The sequence below is a fragment of the Pleurodeles waltl genome, chromosome 4_2 (genome assembly GCF_031143425.1).
Source record: "Pleurodeles waltl isolate 20211129_DDA chromosome 4_2, aPleWal1.hap1.20221129, whole genome shotgun sequence".
Classification (NCBI taxonomy): domain Eukaryota; kingdom Metazoa; phylum Chordata; class Amphibia; order Caudata; family Salamandridae; genus Pleurodeles; species Pleurodeles waltl.
In genome coordinates this window covers 71,549,738-71,573,665 of record NC_090443.1, presented here as the reverse complement: position 1 = coordinate 71,573,665, position 23,928 = coordinate 71,549,738, and the positions used below count along the sequence as shown (strand labels likewise).

The window sequence follows — 23,928 nt, the reverse complement described above, 5'->3', positions numbered from 1 at the left end:
ATAGGCTCAGTAAGAGCATCATTTAAAGGGAGCAGGGGGTCCGCCGAAGTGGAGGAAGGATGCAATACCTCCGTTAATATGTTTGTTTTTGCTGCCAAAGATGGCAATAGAAGCTCCAAAACATCTGCAGCCTTCCTTATGACAGAGTGATAGGAAACTGCCTCCTCCATAAATTCACCCGGGGATGAAAGATCCTACTCAGGGGAGGTATCCAGTCCACTAGCTGAGTCCACACCCTGAAACCCTCCCAAGGGATCAGAAATCTCTCCTTCCTCCAATAATTGTGCCTGGTATTCTTGGTCTTCCAAGAGCCTCAATGCTCTCCTCCTCGACCTCAGCTTGGCCTCCAACCTCGGCGTCGACAGAGTTAGCCGACGCAGACAACGCTGGCTTCAAGACAGATGGACACGGCAAAGGAGAAGGAGATACACTCTGTCCTGACCAGAACCCATCCGGCACCAGAACTGACTCCATCGGCGTCATATGAGGCGACGTCATTGGTGCCGAACCAGCACCCTCAGCCTGATAGAAAGGCACAAACTTGTATGGAGCTGGCGAGCCCAAGGAGAACGCTAATGGACCCATAGGATCAGCCGGTGCGCCAGCAGGGGCAATAGCTGAACACAGCATTGAGAAAAGCTGCCGGATCTGCTCCTGGAGTCAGGAAGGAAGGAAACCTTTGTTCTTTTTGCGGCGCTTGGGTCAGATCTGAAACCTGTGCCACGGACTCCTGAACCAACACAGGTGAAAAATGAGTCAGAGGACTCGCCGGGGACTCGACCACCTCGATGAGTGATGGCACTGGAGAAGCCTGAGAACTGTAAGGTTTGGGAGTGACAGTAGGACTGACCTCTCACGCTGTACGACGCCGTCTAGAGAAAGACGGAGCTTGAGACCAATCTCTAGAAGAACAGCGCAGAGAATCGTGCCAGCCCCGCTTCTTGTGTAACCTTGACGACCTATGAGATGAAGAGTCCATTGTCTTGGACCTCTGGTGACTCGTGTCCTTTCTTCGCTTTTGCTAAGAAAAGCTTAGCTTCTCTTTCTTTTAGCACCTTTGGATTTATCCTCTGGCAAGAAACGCACCCTTCCACGACGTGGTCCGAACTAAGACACCATAAACAGTCTTTATGAGGGTCCCTTACTGACATACCACCCTCGCACTCACGACAAGGCTTAAAACCTGATTTCCTAGGCGGAGACATTGTAACAAGTACAATAAGACACCTTTGAAACAGTAGCTGTTCGAGAGCTAGGAGAAAACTGCTAGCGTTGAAGGTACAGAAAAAAGTGAACTGACGTCAGTACGCCGGCGAGGACCTCTTATTGCAACAATGACGTCAGACGGAGTCGCATGGCGAGCTGTGCAACTGTGACATCCTTGTCGATCTGAAGAGCTGGGAAGAAAGTTTCCGTTGAATGCTGGCGCATTGGGAGAATTCATAAGGTGAGGAATCCACAGGTAGTTGTATCCATCAGAAAGAAAGTCTGATCTGCAAACACATAAGTAGTTTATCTTAGTCCTTGAAGGCAAAGTCAGAGAGGATTTCATTAAAGTAAAAGGCACATCACTCTGAAAGCCTCAACATAGCAGTTGGGCAAAGTGGGGTTCTGAATGCCAATAACTTCTGAGGATCCAGCACCAAAGGAGTAAATGTTAGCAATGGTATTTCAAAAGCTGACAAGTAGCTGCTAAGGAGGCAGGGGGTGGCAGAGATCTTAAATTATTTATGTTAGGAGTCTTACAAAATGGAAGCAGGTCACCTTTGTAATTTGCCCAAGGGGTGATGGGGAGAAAGGGAAGCATTCTCAAACTCCATTAGAGCCTCAAAGGAAGAGGACTATGCTTATGTCTTTCCAAAAAGCATCACAACAGTCTCTTTGTTTTTTTTTTAATGCAAGTTGTTCATTTTAGTTTTCTGAGCCTTAGTTGATAACAAAAGTGACTGAGTCTCTCTCACTGAAGAAGGGGGCTTTGCTGAATCCCCAGTGTAAAACAAAGGGGGGCTTAACTTCAGATCTAGATCTACTTTCACTTATCTAGCTTTTGAGCCCTTGAGGGGAGGTACATTCAATATATGGCACAATCATCAAAATTATAGTCTGGATGCAGAACCATAAATACAATGATCCTTCAGAAAAACATGCTCTTCTGGTTCCTCTTTAGCGCTGTGCTTGATAGAGAGAGTGACTTTTACGCACATACTAACAGGAACAGGCTAATTCTCCAGAAAGTAGTTAGCAACCTGCCAGTCTTATAAATATAACAGCCACTGAGCAAATTAAGCACTAAAAGAAAACCCAGGACATTTTTTCTTAATGGGTACACATATATACATTGAGAATAGCCTAAACAGAGTCCTCGCTGTGGTGTCCTTGCAACGCAGCCTGTAACCTGTCCACTCATTGGCTGAGACACAAAAATGCCAAAAATAAGATGAAGAGGCTGGTTGGTTTAGATTTGTTGCTAGCGTTACTAGATCATACATATGTAGTGTGAGGACTGAGCTCAATAACTGATAATTCAAAGTAGAGGTCCAATGCTGGACAGGTTATATGTACTAAAATTAGCAACATAAAAAGATCTGAAAATGTAGCAAGCCTGCTGTGGCACATCTTGCAGAGCTTAATTGGAACTGATGCTGTTCTTGAGTACATACAAATCTTTACAGGACTTACTATGGTGAGGAAAAAGGTAATCTGAACACTGGAAATACCTTTCAAAGGTTTATTTAATTGCCTCTCAGGCAGGGCCTAACACTCATGGTGATAACAAATGTTAAAGTATTTGGAAGGACCTTAACAACTTGATACGATAAAACAATGTCCTCACACTGGATAGTGCCACACATTAGGTGACCATACAAATTGACACTCTTGGGTTAAAGAGGTGCAGAGCAAAATAATGTCCCAAAAGCAGAGAAACAATGCAGTAATTCGAAAAATGTAGTGGGGTGCCTGCACTAATCTGAGGGAGAGGAGTTTGGGAAGTGGGGGAGAGCAGATATAAAAGCTAGGCTGAGTGTAGAAAGACATTAAGCAAAGTAAGGGGTTCAGGATCAAGCAGGCTTGAAATGGAACCTTTTTGTTTTGTTTTTTAGACGAAGGACGTTAAACTTCGTATTAACAGTGCTAGGCATTTTCAAAATAGTGAGGACATCACAAGACTCAAATTGCTGTCAAAATACTTCACTAATTCAAAGGTAAGACTTTACTAAAGACATTTACAGACAAAGGGAAATAAATATAGGTCAACTGAAATTTAACATTCATCCACAGTTAAATCAAATTCAACGGGAACTCTCACAGGTGTCACATACAGTTGCATAAATCACAGCCTCTCATGTTCCTGGCTAACAGCCACATATGCCTCTGCCCATGTCCAGCACATTTGAGAATCAAGAGGATGAAAAGTTGCCATACCCGGCCCAGGAACTGCAGCACCAATCATACGGGAACGCGCCATTCTTTGGTTAGCTCTAGGAGCGGCGAAGACAAGACTAGTCCCTTCTGGAAAAGAGCAGACCCACCCCCTATAGCCCTGTGGTTCACCAGGCTGTGGAGGAGCCTCGCCATGGAGTGTCTGGTTGATAAAGGGGAAGGCTCACGCAGAAGTTTTGATTGTATTTGGGACCCCCTGGTTAGGTTCCTCTCCAGGGGTCTTCCCCTTAGTGCATGTGGTCCCCGGCTAAGAGCTCTACACCTCTTTCATATTTAGGAACCAGATACTGAGACTCGTTGAATGGACTTGATAGGGCGCCCGCTGGTTTAGAGAGGGGAGCCCGCAACCACTGACTCCTATCAGTTACTTCAGACACATTCAGGGATGGATTACTTGTTGTATGTTTAAAGTTTTTTTTTCTTCGTTTCATTTACTGAAATGGATGGCCACACTCACCACTTGCAAGATGACAGGCGTGCCTTAGATCTGCGTGCTCTCTTTGAACAATGTAAGACTTACCCCGGATGGGGAGACACTAGAAGGGGATAGGACTGCAGTGGGTATCCTACGGTATCACTTGATTGGACATGTTAATTATGTTGTACAAAAATGTCAATAAAAATAAATTTACAAAAAAACAAGTTGCCATACTATGCCAGATGATCTGCCCTTCTTCGACCTCTTCTTGTACAGCTCCTTGCGATCAGAGACCAGCCCCAAACTTATTAGCTTATCTATAATACGGGCACGGGAGCGCTTGGCAGTCACCATCTTCATTATGTTTCCAAGTACATCTGCAGAGAAAGGAACAAGAGCCACTTACGGGTCTGCTGTTTACCACTGATAGAAGTAACATTTAAACAGTATTTAGTAGTCTATCCAAAAAGAAACTAAGCTGCACCCACGCCAAACAGAAAAATTGAGCCACGTCTGAGCAAGGCTGAAAGGAAGAGTTGCAGTAAAGCTAAACAGAAACAGCACCAATTTAGACAGACAGGAAACAAAACAAAACCGGCAGATCACTAGAGATGCAACTCATTTGAAACAGAAGGAAGGAGCAGTAACTAAGAAAAAAGGGAAAGGCCACACTGAAGCAAGAGAGAGAGCTACAATCATACCGCACAAATAAAGACACAGCTGAAAGAGACCAGAAGAATCAAACCGGAAATATTGTAGCTCAACCAAACCAGAAGAGACAAAGTTTAACCAAAGGAGAAGACCAACAGATGAGCCAGACCAGAAAAGTTCTAGCCATGGAAGATGTGGATCCAAATCTCTCCTTCCCACAATATTATACCATACATGAGAAACATTTTAGGAAGGAAGGTCACTACAAAATATTTCTACCACAGTTTAAATGTAACTGTTGATGGTTCACAGCCTCTCTATTCCTGCACATCTGCAACTCGTAACCTTGCAGAGTTGGAAGGTTTCCATGATCTTAAAAATTACCACTCCTGCATTTCATACTCAAAACAAGTCTCAACCATAGGAAGTGGCGAGTATAAAATGGTTCAATACCCACATACCACTTGCAAAAAAGGAGTTGAAAAAAATTAGCTCAATTGGCTACAACAAGCATGTGTTCATGCTTTTCCTTGAAAAAACTCAATTAAATCGGTTCAGAAATAAAAATTGGGAATCTAAGGTGCCGATGTCCCTCTAGTTATTGCAGGAACAAATTATGCTGCGAAGAGAGGTTCCAGTGAGAACTGTGCACATATTAGAACACACTTGGCAAGTAAAAAAAAAATGATTTGGAAAATAAAATGTTTTGATTGGAGTCAAAACGGCGATCTCGGGACCTAAGAACTAGGGCACTCTTTCTATCCTTATTGTACTGTCTTAGCACCAACTGGCATCTCACCGTCTGTTCCTTCATATTCTTCAAATAGCATCTTCAGCTCGGTTTCCTGTTCTTCTGTCCAAACCACAATGCCTGTGCCTTTCCTGTAGAAGACAGTATTTGAAAAGAGCATTACTCTGTCTTCCAGTTCATACTAACTTTTAATCATAACACGGATACCTGGGACAATAAGTAACAGCTGTAGAAATATGGATAATTCAGGAAGCCAGTATGAAGGAGCACACCCATCTCTTATATGCAGCTTTATGGTGACCTGCAGGAGTCTAAGAACACTGTAGATAAAATAAATACTTTATCAATGGATTTAGAATTAAGTGTCAAGCAACTGTCTTCCTTGTACATTATGTTTCTACCTCCTTCAACCACATGGGATGTTCGGGTCCAGGATCCACTGGACATAACTTGTACAGCAAGTTCTGGGAGATGGTTAATGTGCACTAGAGGCTCATACCTTGGTCTTTTTCCTCTGCTCAAGGAAATTGGGAGCTTGAGGTTCTCCATTTTAATAAGTTTAGTTCAAACTGGCTTTGGCAAATCAGCTTCTTCCTCCTGATGCCATTGAGGACCACCTTTAAACTATGTTACATTTTTAAGACGGATGAGCATGTCAGACTACAACCTTTGTGATTGACGCTTTTACACGGTGTTTCAGAAGAGGAATCATAAGTTTATTTCACCTTTAGCATCATCCCTCTACAGGAGCAGCAGGGATAATGTGACTAGAATGTATCCAAATGACTGGTGTGAGGTGAAGACAATACTTAGGCTGACAAGTCTGCTTGAAAGAAATACAAAACATTTTTTTGTGCAGGCTGCATTCCCATGGGGGCAGGAGACTGGAAAGCTGCATGTCTGAGTGTTTGCTTCTTCTGTTACCCAGCCTATCTCAGAACTTTGAATGTGGCTCTGTTTCCGAAGACTTACCCCTCATTTTCATAATCTTTCTCCTTCATACTCTAACATATAACTCAATTCATTATTAGTGTTGGCACAAGCAGGGGTATACTAGTGTTACAAATGAATAAACTGGCTCACACAGCTTCTCTCAACTTTGAATGAGTTTTTCATATGAGCAGATGATGGACTATTTCTACTGTCATGTCTTCAACCAATGAGAAAATGCTGTTGATGCTTCGAGACCCGGGTCCCACAACCCATTGCACCTCTCATACACAGTTGAGATATAGAGATTTCTGGTTCCTTTACATCACATACCAATCTCTACCTTGCTGCAAGCAGACTGCCAATAAGGAGGCTTAAAATGCCAAGGAGATATCAAAGGCCAATTTCATTCATTGTATTCTGCTGGCCATGATGGCTTGGAATGGATGCAGGGACATTACCTGTTACCAGTCAGAAGAGAAATACTGGGCACATTTTCTCTCCAAGCTCCCAATCCTTGGAGAGGCAGAGCGTTCCAGTGAAGATGTTGCTTGGAGTAATCTGGTGGAATCCCCTCTAATCCTCATGGTCGATCAAAAGATTCACACTAAACACAGGTCAGCATTGATGAATCACTAAGTGAGGCCATGGAAGCTGGAAGAAAAGAAGTTACTTACCTGTAAATGTAGTTCTCCAGTATTAGTATCTTTCATAGATTCACATGCTTGAATCAGAGTAAATAACAGTTAAACAGTACAGTATGGGTGAGTGGATGTGTGTGTGTGTTTATATAACAAAATATATATCTATTATAAACTTATACATATATAAATATATGTACTGTTAAATATGCACAAAATAAAAGTTGACAGCGGGTAGAAAATTACAATGAGAGCTCATCTTTACTGGAAAAGATGACGTAACAGTGCCTGCCCACTGTCGCATCTCATAGCACTGTGAGATCCAAGCAGTAGTGTTGCGTAAAAGTGTGTCCACTTTTCCATGTTGAGGTTCTCCATAGACAGACCAGCAAAGAAAGCACACTTCTAGTAGAATGTGCTCTTACAGGTCTGCCAGCTTTTGATGACATATGTATAGTTGTCGCTATCCATCTTACTATACCTTATTTGGAAAGTGGAAAACCTTTCCTAGAAGCTCTGACTGCCACCAGCAGTTGATCTGATTAACAAAATGACCTTGCCCTGTGAAGATAAAACTTCAAACATCTCTTAACATCTAAAAAATGTAATGTTCGTTCTGCACCATTTTTTGGAGCAGGAAGGAATATTTTCAACACTATTGGTTCATTTAAATGGAAGTCTAATGGCACCTTTGGAATGAATCAGGGATTTGTTCGTAGGATCACTCCTGAACTGCAGAAAAGGTTCCTGAATGGTGAATGCTTGTATTTAACTTACTCTCCTTGCTAATGTCAGTGCCAGTAGAAGCGCCATTTTCCAAAAAAAGAAACAATTTCTACCTTGTGGATGGGTTTGAACAGGCTAGGCTCTTCATTAATTGTGAGAGTACTGTATTCAATTTCCAGGGCAGAGGAGGATGCTTTACCAGCAGAGAAACCCAAAAAAGCCCTTTGAGAAACTTTTTGATGATCCTGCTAAACCATAACGATGGTGATGTTGATGTCCTTCTGAAAAAAAAAACGACATGGCTGCCAAATGTACTTTAATTGAGGCATGAGCGACACCTGAGTGTGCCAGATGTAATAGGTCAGCAAGAATTTCCTCTGGTGCAGATGAAACACAATTTACTTTTGACACTACATACAAAAATGCCTCCAATTAGGACTAAGTCCTGTTTGACCTGTCTGCTCTAGGTCTGGCCAAAATGCCCTTGCATTCTCTCTTGGGCTGTTCAAGTGAGCAAATTCATTGTATTCAGGAGCCAAGATGACAATCTAAGCATTTTGGTTCTGGATGAAGTATTAGGCTTTGGTTCATCGTTAGTAGATAAGGAAGTGGTTGTATCTGGATGTGCTGTTTCTCTGACAGGCAAAGTAGCTCTGTGAACCAATGCTGCCTTGGCCACCTCAGAGTTAGAAGTACTATCCCGCAAGGTTACACTTTCATCTCTCTGAGAAGACTCGTTATGAGAGGTATTGGAGGAAAGGCGAAGGCAAAGATTCCTGACCATGCTATCGAAAACACATTCTCCCACGACCCTGGTTGGGGATGACAGCTTGCACAGAATCAGCATTTTCGATTCTGAGAAGTCACAAACAGGTCACGATTTGGTGTGGCTCTTTGACGAATGGTTTCTGCCATAACTTTTTGACTGATTTCCCATTCATGGCCAGTGTTTTTCAACCTGCTTAGTGTGTGTGTTATGACATTCTGTTTCCAGACACATGCTCTCCCCTTTCAGCTTGATTTGATGAGCGATCACTCCATATCTTCTGTGCCTCTCAGTACAGTGCTTGGGATCTTGTGCCCCCTTGGTTGTTATAATGCATTGGTGTGGTGCTGTCTGTTCGGATGAGAACGGCTGATCCTTGTATCATTGGCAGGAACCCTTGTTATCTTGAAGATGAGCTCCCCTACCCTCTAAGGAATCATCTGGTGTGATTACCAAGTGAGGTCAGGCTAGTGGAGCGATGTGTCTCTTGAATCCACCAAGAAAGTGCTGTTTGTGTTACTGGAGTGATTCGAATAGTATCGCCAAAGGATCCTCAAGTTTGGATCCATTGCCTGTCTAGCTTTTCTTGCAGTTGTCACATTCGAAGGCAGCAGAATGGTATCAAAGGAATGCATGAGGATATCATTCCTAGGAGAGATTTGAATAGGTGAACTGAAAGTGATTTTTCCCTGTACTGTCCTTGCCAAGTGCATTAATTTTGTTTGCCTCTTTGCTGTTGGATATGCTCCGATCACTGTAGCCACCAAGAACATTATTTTTGTGGACAATTGAATGATTTATTTTGGTGGGTTCAAAGGCCTAATTTGTTGAAAAGGCGGAGAAGTGCCCTGGTTGATTTCTTTGCAGCTTAATGGGAAGGTGCCTTGACCAAGCAAACATGTAAGTATGGGACGACTTGGTGTTTTTTTATGTCTCAGGAATACTGCAACTGGAGCAAGGCATTTCATGAAAATAGGGGGAGCCGATTTTAAACTGAATGGGAGATCTTTAAACTGATAAGGACTGTAAACTCCCATGAACCTCAAAAATCTGCAATGGTGTGGGTGGATTGGAAAAAGGAAATCAGCATCTTTGAAATCTAATGGTATCTTATAATAATAATGATATCCATGGTTCAGAACTTGAAGTAGGTCTTGAATTGTGACCATGTGAAATGTCTGTTTTCTTAGATATTAGTTTAAGTTTTGCAAATCCAGAATGGTTCTCCCAGGATCCAGGAGTAAAAACCCCTTCCTTTCTGGTCTCCAGGCACTATAGATCCTTTGTAGAGCTTGATTTGGACCTATAACTTTAGAAGATTCAGACGCTTATGCAGTGACTTTAGGGGTGGCGTCAAATGCAGTTTTTCAATTAATTCCAGTGCATACCTGTATGAAATAAGGTCCAAAACCCACTGGTCTGTTATTTCTCTCCATTCAGATAGGTGACTGAAAATTTGGCCTCTGAAGCATTAAGGAGGAGATGGAATTGTTTTTTTTGATAACCAACTTTATTGCTTTGTATATAAACCATTGGTCACTTTTGCATATTAAACCATAGGTCCTTCATGATTTTGATAGCCACAAGGTAGTTAGGTTCCATCTAGAAACCTAACTCTTGCATAGCGTTCGCATGTCTCGCCCGCTTAGGTTTAGCCTTTTTCCAATCCTGTATTTCCCAACCATTCAGACCAGATCTTAGTGTGCTTCTGGGGCAGTCCCACGCCTCGTAAACCAGCCATTCCATCTGAGCACACCTATTGACTCCTCACCTCTATTTCAAAAGTGCAAGAGGAGTGGGAGCCTTCCAGTGTGCAGCAATGTCTCTTTTGGCCTCTAGCATCTCTGTATTCAGCAACTTCTTTTCCGTTCGTTTCCCTCCCATCCCTTCATCTACCCCCAGCAAAACTGCAAGAGGAGAGAGATCCAGGATCTGACCCACCACCTCGGATAGTTCAGATTGTATCGCTCTCCAGTAATGATGATTGGGTAGGCCCATGTTAAGTGAAAAAAGTCAGCTGGGGTGTGTGGGCAACGTGGTCATGTTGCATTGGGCCGGAGACCCATTCGGAATAATCTATTAGGGGTGAGGTAACTGCAATGTAAGTAGTACATCTGTATAAATCTCAGTCTGGCAGAGACTGCGACTGTTCTTGAGGCCATTAAGGCTTCTCGCCAGTCCTCGTCCTGCAGGGGGCGAAGCCATGCCTCCTATCAGGATCTGAAAGCGTGGAGCTTTGCATCTTCATTCAGTAAGATTGAGCGATATATCTGGGATACTCCCCCACAGCCAATAGCCCCCATTAAAACTTTGGCCTCCATAGGGCTCAATTCGGGCAGGGCGGTGTGTGTGGGAGAGAATCTAGGGGATGTGGACTTTTAACGCATGACGCAGCTGCAGGAATTTATGAAATTGTGTTGTAGATAGGGTGTAGTTCCACTGAAGGTCTTGGAATGTCATCATGTTTGAGCCGGACCACAGGTCACTGACTAGTGATATCCCTATGAAGTCCCATTGAGAAAAGCCCTCCAATTTAGTCACCTCCGTCAGCCATGTTCCCTGCCACAGTGGGGTATGTTGGGTAATTTTCCACCACCCTGTGCGTCGCAACACGGCCCTCCAACTATGAAACACCACTTCGTTGATGTTGTTGGGGATGGGGCCCCTGTATAGCAGTTCCATTACTCTGGAAAACTCCAGGAGGGAGAGTTCAAGTCTGTATGTGGAGTTGACCCACCCCTCCGTAAGACAGTCGTTAATGATTAGGGTCTTGGAGGCCAGATGATAGTAATGAAGTTTAGATAGACAGAGTCCCCCTTTGTGTGGGTGGTGTTGGCAAATATTCAGAGCCAGGCATCGCCTGCCTCCGTGTTAGAGGAAGGTGCCAAACATGCTGCGCGCACCTTGCTTTCTTTTTTGAGTCTGCCTTTGCACGGGCTGCTGAAAGAGGCGGTCTCTGTTGGTATTGGGGTTGAAATTGCTGGAATGTTGCGTGGTACGTATAATAGCTGTATGACTGATAACCTCCCCTATAAGTGAACTGTCCCCTTCGTCTTGCGCCACAAAAAGGTAGTTTTCTATACTGCAAAGTAACCAAGCAGTTTGCTCTTAGTCTCTGTCTTGATTGATTGTAAAACATCTTCAATATGCTTCTTGAAGAGAGTTTCACCGTCACATAGAAGTTCTAGATTTTTGCTCTACATTTCGGGTCTGAAAGACGTGGCCGTCAGCCACCCTGGCCTCTGTAAAACTAGCTGTCTAAATCCTGTGGATGCAATGTCCATTGCGCAATGAATTCCAAAGAGGTTTGCTCTCTTTGTAGGATTTTTTTTTTTTCGGCTTCCGATTTAACATCATCTGGCAGACGAGCTGTGTATGGTGCTATGTCTGACCACATGTCAGTCATATCGTCCAAGTATCGGGAAAGAAGATGTGCTCACCATTAAAGCTGACATAGATGAGAAATGTTTTCTGTTATTATCTAAGTGCCTTCTCTCTCTTTCAGGTGGCAAGATATCCGTGATGGTGGGTTTTTCAAACAACGCTGGGCCACTTGCGTTACTACTGTGTAACGCTTCAGGTGTCCAATTAGGAAAGCTGAAGAATTCTCAGGTGCTGTATATTTTTGTTTACACATTGCAAAACTGCAGCCAGTGCTGCTGGGGTATTCATTGTTTTAATGCCCCTCTCCCAAATCTAATCTGCAACTGGAATAGATTTTACGCTTTTGCGAGATGCCTCTTTGAAATCATACAGGAAACAGTCTGATTGTTCCATAGTCATCTGAAGGTCAAATATCTTCGCCACTCTGTCCAAAAAGATGATGAAATCCTCCTATTTTTTCAGGTGGAGAATTAATAGGTTGCGGTACCAGAGATGATGAAACAGGAAGCAAATAATCATCCCACTCAGTATTTAGGTCTCTCAGTTCCCCTTCTTCTTCTGAAGACATACTATTGTCTACTGGAATATTTTTTATTGTGGTGTATTCCTTTGAGAGGTAGCTGTTGGTAGCATACATGGCATTTGTGGAGTCAAAGGCTATATATGTGGAGATTGGGGAGGCACCGTAACCTGTTTAGGTCCTGTCAAGTCGGTTACTAATGGTCTTGGTACACATACCATGTCCTCCTGACACTGTTGCGGAAATGACTGGAATTCAGATTGATAATGCAGGCCCTCTTGTTGAGAAGGATATTAATCCTGGCAATAGTAATCATCTTCTTTCTCTTCGTCATCCTGCTGGTATTGAACATGCGGCTCCAATGGACTATATGCTACACCAAACAGATCCTCACCATCAGTCATCCTCAAGGTGGTAATGGGCATAATTTGCTTGGGGATGTGTGCTCTGGAATTAGAGAAATAGAATTTCTTTCCACTTCGTTTTGTTTTTCTGTCATCAACAACGCAGTCAATGTCATCAATGATGATCTTGCAGACGGTACGGTTTTTAATATCTACATTGCTACCGTCGGCGAAGTAGTGACTAACTTGACCGTTGACAGTAAAGTTGCCGTCAATGTGGTTGTCTTTGTAAATTAACTGACTATTTTTACTGGTGTCTTGGTGGTTGCCGTCGTCGACAGTGTCGTAGACAATTTCTTCATCAATGGCATGTTTGTCAACAATATTTTAGTAGACGGTGCAGACTTTTTTTGGAATTTTTTGAAAAACTCAGGCAATGGTGTGATATCCTCAGATTTTGATGTCTCTTATATGTCATAATGCTTTCTATGTTCATGATTGTTTGATAGACTTCGCACCTTATAAAACCCATGGTGATTCTTTTTTTTAAGCCTTTTGTGGAGGTTCCCGAGGTAGCTGAACTTCTGACTTCTCATTTTTATATACACTCCATGCAGATGAGGAAGAATCCTCACTATCCTTCCCAGAAACTAGATTGTCCTCGACTTTTAGTTTCTGAAGCCATTATAACAATCTCCCATCTCAACATTTTAGGATTAAGAAAAAATACAGCAGATTTTGCTATCTTTTACCTTGCGAGATGGGCAGAGACAGTATATGCAGTACTTATGAAGGTCCTCAGAATGCAGTCTTTTCTTCCCACAGTTTGCACATGGCCTGAAAATACCTTTTATATTTGGATATGACATTGCAGACAGTGAGATTTGTTTAGCAAATGTTAGCTGTTGATCATATATAGTACAGCAAAGATAATTTCTTTGAAATTCAATAGAAGGTATAGTTGAACTGAGCAGAGCTCAGGGGAGACTCCCACATACAATATGTAGTAAAAACACACGAGAATGAAGCCTCGGAGGGGAGTGTACTAGAAGGTGCTGTAATTTGATAGGTTGGAGTTTGGTTTCTTTTAAAAGATAGGGATATGTTACTAAAGTGAATGTTTATAGTCTTTCCATGCTAGGTTTAGCATTCTCAGCATTGACTGTAAAGCAGTCCCTCCTTAGACGGCATGAATGTAGAGGTTCAAATGGGAGACTCATGAGTCTTGTAAGTATGATATTACGGTTCCAAGAAGGTGCAGGAGAAACCCTCGGTGGAATAACTGGTTTGAATCTTTCAATGAAGGTTTAAATGACTGAAATTTTGAAGAGAGAAAGGTGATGCCTTTTTTAGACGTAGGCAGTTACTGCAGTTAGATGTAACCGCATAAAAATGTACACTAATCTTTCCTTTCTGTAAGTGACGTATATAGCAAACATCTTGCACTGTGGCTTTTGAAAGGGACAATTTGTTTTGAATGGCAGTGGTAAACAAAATGCTTCCATTTTGCTGCATTACAGGCTCTAGAGGTGGGTCTATGTCCTTCCTTAAGAATGTCTACACATTAAGGCGGTAAGATAAGGTAGCCAAACTATGAACTCAGGAGCCAAATTGCTAGGTTGAGAGTTTGGGGATCTGGGTGTCTGATTTGTTCTTGATTCTGAGTGAGAAGGTCTGGCCTATTGGGGAGCTTCTCGTGCTGAACTACAGAGATGTTTACAGGTTTGTGAACCAAGACTGACAACTAGAATCATTGTGAGAAATGTTTGTCTGAGCTTCTGAACAAGAAATGGAAAGAGTGGGAGAAGTGGAAAAACGTAGGCAATATCCCTTGGATAGTGGGTGTGGAAATCTGAAGGCAAAGTTTGGGCATTTTGCGTTTTCAGCTGTGGCAAAAAAGGTCTGGAAAACCCCACTTGTGGAAGTATGGTACAAGAACTTGTGGGTGGAGTTCCCATTCGAGGACTTGTTGCTGTATCCTGCTGAGCAGGTCTGCAAAGTTGTTGTCTGTTACCAGAAGGTATTCCGCTAACAGGTGAATGTTGTGATATAGAACCCACTTCCAGATGATCTGAGATGGGAGTACCATGTCTCCCCCCACCAACCCCTGTTTCTGTAGGTAATACATGGCAGTCATCAGGGGTGTGAAATTCCTATAGCCGGACTCCCAGGACATATAGTTTAGGGTGAAGGGCAACAGGTTTTTGTGTTTATTTTGTCCTTGGGACAAGTAGGACCAACCCCGTGTAGCACAAACCCTTTGGCTGCTAGTTCACAGGACCACATTACAGATCAATGAAGGGCATTGTCTGCAGAACAGGTGTATTTATTGTTTATTAATGCAAAGCCTTTATTATTAGGGTGAGCGCTCTAGGGTAATGCTGTAAGCTCCGACTGCACTGTGGACGGTGGTTCCAGTATAGAAATGTGCACACACGTTCGCAAAGTTTAACAATATGAGGCTATGTATAATGCTCCCAGAATGCTCTATGATTACATGCAAAGCTTTAAAATAAGATTGATTAGTCTTTGTTTTCAAATAAATAAAATGCTCACAACAAATGCAACTATGAAAAAAACGTTTTGCTAAAGTACTGTGAAATTTAAGATACCATTTCTTTGAAGCATCAGCCACTACAACGTGTTGATGCATGCTAGTGTTTCCCAAAAATATGGGAAACATGAAAAAAAAAAAAAAAAAACAATCACTGGAAAAACCAATAGGTATGACATTGGTGGTTAGCCTTTTGGATTTGTAAAAGTGTGTCTAGTTTTCACATGATCTTTGTAAAACGTTATTGTTGAGAGCTGTTTTTGTAAAACTTTATTGTTGAGAGCTGCCAGGCCCTCATCATTATAACAAACATTGGCAAAAGGCAATAATATTTTTGGTCTCAAAAACACACACATTGCCACAGTAGTCTCTGGCACTGAAAACAACTACTTTGTGTGCTGATATGCTCCTTGTGAAAGAGCAGAATGCAGGCATTCACAGTGAAGCCAGTCTATAGATAGAAAAAGAGAAAGACAGAGTTCTAATATAAACAAAAGGTCTTGTTAACTGAATACCCAATTAGGGGCCCAAATGTTAAATAAAGTCACAAAAGTACATCCATGATATATGCCCTTGTGTTAGTGCAGATGTACAGCTTTCACAAATTCACAATAATTTAGTATGCCAGTAAATTGTACTCCTAGAAAACATTTGTGAACTGCATTTTAGTACGAGCAAATATGCAGATTTGCTCATGCAAAAATCTGTTGGATGCTTACAAGTTCACTGTCACTCCAACCACTTTTTTCCCCAACCGTGGAGAAAGGTTTATTTCTGTTCTTGTCAGGAGTAATTTTCCAACATTTCTCAGTGTGGGAAAAGATTAGAGAAAAGCTGGTGAAAACCACTAAAACATGGAAATTAGCAGTTTTGCACAGACTCCAAAATGCATTCCAACCTTGGAACTATTGCTTAACGCTATCTCCAGCCCCAGTATGTAGATCTGTGGAAAGGTGGCAAAATGCGTGAATTGCTAGAATTCAAACCCTACTATTGTAGGATTTGAATTCTAGCATAATCAGAGTTGCTATTAACAGAGCTCTTATATAATGATTGCTGCCTTAATTTATCGCTGCACTCCATGGCAACAAAGGGGCAAGTGGATTTTGTTTTACAAGACAAGTAGAATGGTAAAGCAACCTGCCCCATGGACAAGTAGCTATTTTATTAAATTCCACACCCCTGTGTCATATTGTCCAGATGGACTAGGATAACCTTGTGAGTCAGGTGAGGAAGGAATGCTTTCAACGCTAGGTGAACAGCCTTAGGGCTCTACGTAGTTGATGTGGAGACTCTGGTGTTTTGCATCCCAGAGACGCTGCACTGTTACATCTAGCAGGTGTGCACCCCATCCAGTCTGTGATACAGCCCTTCGTGAGAGTGATGTAGGGAACAGGGTCAAGAAAAGGTCAACCCTTCAACAGATCGTTGGTGTTCCACCATTGCAGAGAACAGTAAGTGTGTGGTGGTCTATCAACACTAGACTTTCCGACTGACCTTGTGACTGAGACCACTAACAAGCAAAACATTCCTGTAAAGGATGCATATTTAATCTTGCATGGGGAATTATGGCAATACATGAAGTCATCATCCTTGGTAGATGCATGACCATCCTCACTGTGAGCTGTTGGTTTGTCTGAAACTGGGGCAATGTTGCCTGAAGAACAAGTTACTCACCTTCGGTAATGCCTTATCTAGAAGAGACATTCTTGTTGCAGCTTCCTTACCTTTTGAATTTCACCAGGCGTCAGTGTGGAACTGGAGATTTTTTCCTGAGCAGTACCCCTGCGGGCTGTTAGGTGGGGTTGACTGGCTCCACGTCTGTCATTGGCACGGTCCAAGCCGGATACGTGGTTGCGGGTCCTATATAGGCAGCATTCTGGAGCGCGGACGTCAGTTTCTTTTCACGATTTTCCACACCAGAAGCGCAGAGCCATGAAGATTACTGACAACTGGTGTGTCAACGCTAAATCCCTGAAGGGAGAGTTCCTGTCCCTAGAAATCAGTTCCCAGAGCATGGAGGATGGGTGGGTCGGTAAGAAATCTGCACCTAGAATATGTCTATCAGATAAGGCATTACTGAAGGTAAGTAACTTGTTAATCTGATGGAGACTTCTAGTTACAGGTCCCTTAACTACTGAATAGATACCTAAGCAATACCACCCCTGGAGGTAGTTCTGTGAACCTAAGATCATAATGGGAAGACCTGCAGGACCGAACGGGCAAAGTAACCATCCCTGTGGACCCTACTGTCCAAGAAGTAGTGTTTGGTAACGTGTGCAACGATACCCACGATGCAGCCTGACAGATCTCAAGGACTGGAACTCTGCATGCTAATGCAGTGGTTGCAACTGTTGCTCTAGCTAAATGAGCATCAAAACCTTCAGGTGTTTGCTTCTTGGCTACTGCGTTAATACAGAGTAAGTCCACACGGAACTCTTATGTACGATCAAGATAGATCGCCAATGCTATTTTTGGGTCCAGGCGGTGGAGTCTTCTCTTCCTTGGAAGGATGCAACGGTCCATAAAAAGTATGCAAGGTGATGGATTAGCCTACATGAAAGGGTGTAACCACTTTTGGAAGAAAGGAGGCCCTAGTGCGAAGCACCACTTTGTCAGGATAGATGGAAAGGTAGGGTTGCTTAGATGACAACGCCTGCTGCTCACTCATCCTACGGGCAGATGTAATGGCCACAAGGAAGGCTGTTTTCAAATAGAAAAGCCTCATAGGACAATTGTGGAAAGGCTCGATAGGAGCGCACATCAGAAATGTCAAATTAAATTCAAATCCCATTGGGGCATATGAAGGAGATGGAGGAAACAACGAGTAAGGCCTTTAAGGACCTATTTACAATTGGAGACAAACAAGGAAGGTTGATTAGGCAACCTCAAAAAGGCAGAGACAGCAGATAAGAGTGCCCCTAGCAAGCTCTGCTGAGCCAACGAAAGTATAAACAAGAGAACTTCAGAAAGAGGGACAGAAAGGGGGTCAGACTTGTTTTTGCATCATGCCACACACTTCTTCCGACAGGCGTATACTTGTTAGGTGGAGGGACGCTTGGCTGGCAAGATAACATTACAGACTTTGGGCCGAAGGTCAAAAGCTGTCAACTGCCACCGCTCATTCTCCACACAAGAAGGTGGAGACTGGACAGGTTCAGGTGGAGATCCCTCCCCTAAGGCTGCAACAGAAAACCCTTCCGAAGGGGTAGTCTAATCGGCCGATCAATGGTCATGCTCAAGAGCTAGGGATACCAGACTCTTTGTGCCCAGTCCGGAGCCACAAGGATTACTTGGGCCTGTACTTGATCTTCTTCAGAACTCTGGGCTGAAGTGGTATGGGTGGAAAGGCGTAGAGGAGGCCTGAGTTCCACTCAAGAAAAGCGTCACCCAACAATTGCTGCCTTGGATACTTCAACACACAGTACTGCTGACATTGTTAGATCTCTGCGGGGTGAGCAGATCTAACCAAGGCTTTCCCCACTCCTAAAAGAGACCTTGTGCCACCTCCAGATGGAGACACCATTAGTGATTGACTAACAATTGTCGGCCGAGTTCATCTGCTCTGGCGTTCAGAGAGCCTGCCAGATGTTGAACCATCAGGGAAATGCACAGAAAACACTATAAGGAGCAACAAAACACCAGCATTTAGAACTAGTCCAATGTCAGCAAACGTATCCAAATCAGGTGGCCTATCAGTTAGTTTGAAATGTTTTTTAGCCCAGATCAAAGCAAGGCAGCAGAGATGTATTTTGTCCGAGACGACTTCTTCAAGGCTGCAAGATTAACACCACAAGACCAAAAAGGATAATATTACACTGTGTACACGTACAGTTTAAAAAATAAAACATAGCGTAACATAACAAAATTCACAAGTTACATGAACATCCCAATTCAGTGATCACTAAGAAAATCTGTGCTCACAGATAACCCTAGTAGAAATAAAAGACAGACCACTGTGAACTCAAGAGGAGAAGAGAAACAGCATCCCAATATTCACACACGTGTACTGGCAATCGAGAAGGACAAAAAGAATATATTATGTGCGAGAGCGGAGAAATCTACAGATAAGAGAAATGATGAAAGCACCAGTAAATTAGGACCTGACTGGACCAAAAAAATGTTCAGGAAAAAAAATGTATATGACAGTAGCAAACAGTAGAAGGATCAGCGATGTAATAGGAGCATGTGAAGTATCGGTCTAAATGCCCTGTAGAACTGGCAGAGGAAAAAATGGCAAAAACAAGAACGACAATCAAGGACCTAAATAAGCGGATGGAGTAATAAAGAAAAAATGTGAGTTAATATTGGGAAGTACAATGAGTTAAAGTTTGGTGGAAGAGTATAAGGCCGCAAATGGCCAACAACAAAGCAGCATTAACTAGAAACGGGCGTGTAAAAAAAAAAAAAAAACACAAAAAAAAAAAAAAAAATCTTCGCAAAAGAAGCCAAAATGTACCCCCAGACACCAGTATGTGTAGAGTGGCTTGGATAAGGGCCGAATGAAGAACAATAAAAACCAGGTCTGGTGGAAAACCTTAAAAATGTGCTTGTAATATGAAGAAAAAGCGCTCTGGGTGCGGGAAGCCGTAAAACAAGCGCCGGGCCTTGGTAAGTAGAAATGAAAGCCAATGGGTAATGAATACGAACATGGGCTAATATTAGGAAGTGCAGTAAGTAAAACCAGGTGGTGGAGTATGAGGCTAAGTACGCAGTAGCAAGAGCCAGAAGCGAGCGTGTCAAATTAAAAGCAAAAGAAGCCAAGTTCTGCCCCTAGATCCCTGTACATGCAGAATGGAGTGTGCTATATCAGAAATATACGAAAAAGGGACCAGTAATATGGTGAATAAGTACTTGTATTGTGGTAAAAAGTACTCTGAGGCTTGAAGGCCATAGTGCGAGTGCTGGGCAGTGGTTTGATGGTGTTACCGAGACAAGAAAAGGGCCATGATAAGTCCCCAGCACCTGTGTTAGCATAGGGAAACCACGTTAAAACAGTGCCAGTCAGGTGGTTAGGGTACAAACAAAACAAAGGGGGCTTACCTTATGTGTGAAAAACTTATGAAAAACAAAGTTGAATACAGCAAATCCAAGAGGGAAAGTCAATACATTATAATAATAACAGAGACCTGAGAAAACGTAAAATCGGAAAAAGTGCATGCAGGAAGAACAGAAAAAAAAAGAAGGAATGTCGTAATCACCACATACATGTCATGGGCACTCAAGGTTAAATGTCAGGACGTAGAAGTGATAGGAATCGATTATGCAATCAAAAGAATGCTCAACAAGCATGCCAAACTCATGAAGGAGTTAGAGACATCTAAAATGTCCAGTCTTTAAGTGAAAAAAGTAAAGGCAGAAGATAGGCGACAAAAAGTATAAGTATTAAAGTAGAGCTGGTTATTTAAATGAACAAATGTGTGCGTGTAAGATTGAAACATACAAAGATATATAATAATGTCAAATGGAAGGGAAGTCAAACAAAAGAAAAAAAGCAAATGTGAATTGCATTGGGAAATTCGTCACAAAACAAAAATTGTTAAAATAAAATGCAATGAAGAATACGGTAGTGAGAAAAAACAGTTGTACAAAACCAAAAAATAGGAAATACAAAACAAATAATAAATTAAGAGTGGAGGCCCCAGATCAAGTATATACCATTCACTCAAAGTAAAGGTATATAGCAAGGAATGGTAAGACAATATGCAACAGTAGGTAACAAACACTGGTGTGGGCCTGCCGGTTCCGATGGAAATGGTGGTCCGAAGGAGCAAAATGAAGCAACAGGCTATACAGGGCCATACAAAGTCCCACATGTACATGAAATTTAAATCTGTCTAGGGCAAATTGGCACATATTGCAGTGTCCACATTTGTAGAAGCCCTGAGATAATGTGTTAAGCCAATTAGTTTGTGTAATATCTTTAGCCAAGAGACTAGGGTACAGTGTGTTGCGAAAGGTTTTACCCCTACTGTAGGTGATCTGCGGCCTCTTAAAAATGTGATCACGTAAGATGGTGTCTAAACTGAGTATATGCCAGTGGCGAGACAACTTTAAAAAAGATGTGGTTCTGGTAATGTTATGGAATAATGAGAGCCAGTTTAGGAGCACTTTTATGGGGCTTAGCTTTGTTAGTAAGAAGGGCCTGGTGTTGGACCTTAAGTATTCTTTGCCTAGCTTTTTTTTAGTAAAAAAGGTTGAGTAGCCCCTGGAACGGAACCTCCATTCAAGGATATGCAGTTCAGCCTGAAAGTTACTGTCCTCACTGCAGTTGCGTCAGTCCCGACATTTCCCCATAGGGGACTGCATGATTCCGCTACTTAGGGTGTGAGCTAATGGCATGTAAAATCGGGTTGCATGCAGTAGATTTTCTGTATAGAGTTGAGAGAATTTTGTCATCCTTACAGTAGAGGTTCACATCTAGATAAGCTATGTCATCTTGATGGTGATGGTATGTAAAGGAAATGTTGTGTGGGTTGCTGTTAAGAAAATTAACAAATGATGATAGTAAACATTTCCTGTCCAAATGACTAAAACGTTGTCAATATAGCGACTCCAAAAGACCATCTGTTGGCTTAAGTGTGGTGGACATTTGGACCAAATGAATGTCTTTTCAATCCAGCCCATGTAGAGATTAGCGTACGAGGGAGAAAATTTAGCACCCATGGCCACCCCTTGACATTGACGGAACCTGGTGCAATTGTGTAAAAAAAACAAAAAAAACATTGTCGTCAAGTATAAACGAAATCATATCAATAAGCATGTCCGTATGTTCCAGAAGGGTAGCGTCCCTAGCAGATGAAAAATGCTGAATTGCTTTTAGGCTCCTGAATCTGGGAATGGAGGTGTAAAGTGATGGAATGTCCAGTGTCACAAAGTGACAGTCCTAGGTTTAGGTGAAGCCCATAAGTTGATTAAGAAAGTCCTTCATATCTCAAATAAAATTCGGCAAGCTGCATACAAAAGGTTGGAGAAAAGTGTCAATGTATTCAGAAAGGCGTTCCGTGGGGGAACCAATGCCAGAAATAATAGGACTATCTGGAGGGAAGGCCCCCTTGTTTATGTATTTTAGGCAAGATAAAGATGTAGGGTGCCTTGCAGTGGCGGTTACAAGTACATTTAAATTCCAGGTCTGTAATAAGACAGAGGTCCCACCAGCTCTTAAGTTGGGCATCTAAGAGGTTGGTGATAATTCTGAGAGGGTTGAAATCAAATATTTCATAGGCAGCAGTGTCAGAAAGCTGTCTGTCAATTTCTTTAATGTAGTCCCGTTTATTCATGACGACTATATTGCCCCTTTGTCTGTCTCTTTAATTATAATTTCTTGCTCTGACAATAGTTGTTTAAGGGCTACCCTCTCATAATGGGTAAGATTTTCAACATGGTGGTCATTATATGGTTGGAGTGAGTCCTCCCACGAGTAAAGGTCATTTGTAACTAATTTGTAAAAAAATAATCTCAGTAGCATTGTCAGCCTGTGCTGGTGGAAGGAAAGTAGACTTCGGTTTAAGACTGCTATCAGGGCTCAAAGGGAGCACGGTGAACTTAAAGTGCTTGCGGCCCACCATGAACCACAAGTAACGTCTGTGGGCAGGCAGGACCGAGATATGAAAATAAGGGTCCTGAAAGTTCAACACTACTATCCAGCCTCCTGGGTCCAGGCCATATAAAACCTGAGCCAGAGTGAGCACTTAGAACTTCTTGTTGAGAAAGAGATTGAGGGACTGAAGATCTAGGATAGGGCAGAGGCCCTTGTCCTTTTCAGGTACCAGAAAGACGTGGGAATAACAGCCACGACCTATGTCTGGCACAGGGACCCTCTCTAAGGATACCATTCAATCATATGGTGGTGGCATGGATGGAGGGGTAGTCTTTAAGTGGATGTAGTAGACCCTTCAGACTAGCTGTAAAACCCACCTGTCTGACGTGAAAGACTGCCAGCGGAGCAGGCGACGGCGGATCCGGCCCCTGACTGGTCCCTTGCGGGGCAGTGTCAGACTAGGAAGCTTTGGAGGCAACAGCGGGGAGGCTTGTGGAGTGGACTGACCAGAGTGCTGGCTCCCTGATCCATTAGGATAGTGGATTCCAGCAACGCCGAGACTGGGCAGCATGCGCAGTGTTGCCTGGAGGGTAACGGACGTGGTTGGGCGCCCCTTCCGTAGCCACGAAAGGGCAAAAAGCAACTGAGGTGGACAAGGGGCAGCTGTGAGGCCCAAGGACCTGGCCATATCACAGGAATCCTTGAAGAGCTCGAGTGCAGAGTCTGCTCTCTCCGAAGAGACAAGTGTTATCAAAGGGCATGTCCTTAACGTTAGCTTGGCCATCCCCCCCAAAAAAAGCCAGATGTCCTCAACAAGGCCCAGCGCCTAAGGACCACTGATGATGCAACCGTTCTGTCCAGAGAGTCAGTCGTGTCAAGTCCACATCGAACCATGAACTTTGCTGCATCTCTCCATCAACAACTGCTTGGGAAAGTACAGGCCGGACCTCCTCTGAGACCTGTAGTAGCACTTGCGTAACCAAATCCCACAGAATGTGGGAACAACAGACCAAAAGGCATGCTGTGTTCACAGACCACAATGCCAGGCTGGTGGAAGAAAACATCTTCCCAAGTGTGTCCAGCCTCTTGGATTCCCTATCCAGGGGGTGCGGAAGGGAACGCGGCATGGAAAGAGGAGGTTTGGATAACAAAGCTGTCAGGGGTGGGGTGTTCCGTTAGGTAACCTGGGTCATCCGGTGCAGGGCGATTGTGGCGGGCAATGGTCCTGTTCACAGGAGCCCATGTGCTGAGTTTGGACTAGG

General features: G+C 43.0%; 1 protein-coding gene across 9 annotated transcripts in view; it reads right to left on the bottom strand.

Moving 5' to 3' along the window:
• Positions 1 to 23,928, bottom strand: part of TIMELESS (timeless circadian regulator) — a 361,230-nt gene that overhangs the window by 115,256 nt on the left and 222,046 nt on the right. For all 9 annotated transcript variants that reach the window (XM_069230703.1, XM_069230700.1, XM_069230699.1 and 6 more), the window contains exons 21-22: positions 5,310 to 5,392; positions 4,094 to 4,236 (exon numbers count right to left, since the gene is read on the bottom strand). In XM_069230703.1, coding sequence (XP_069086804.1) covers positions 4,094 to 4,236; positions 5,310 to 5,392 — 226 coding nt within the window. The remainder of the gene's footprint in view (positions 1 to 4,093; positions 4,237 to 5,309; positions 5,393 to 23,928) is intronic.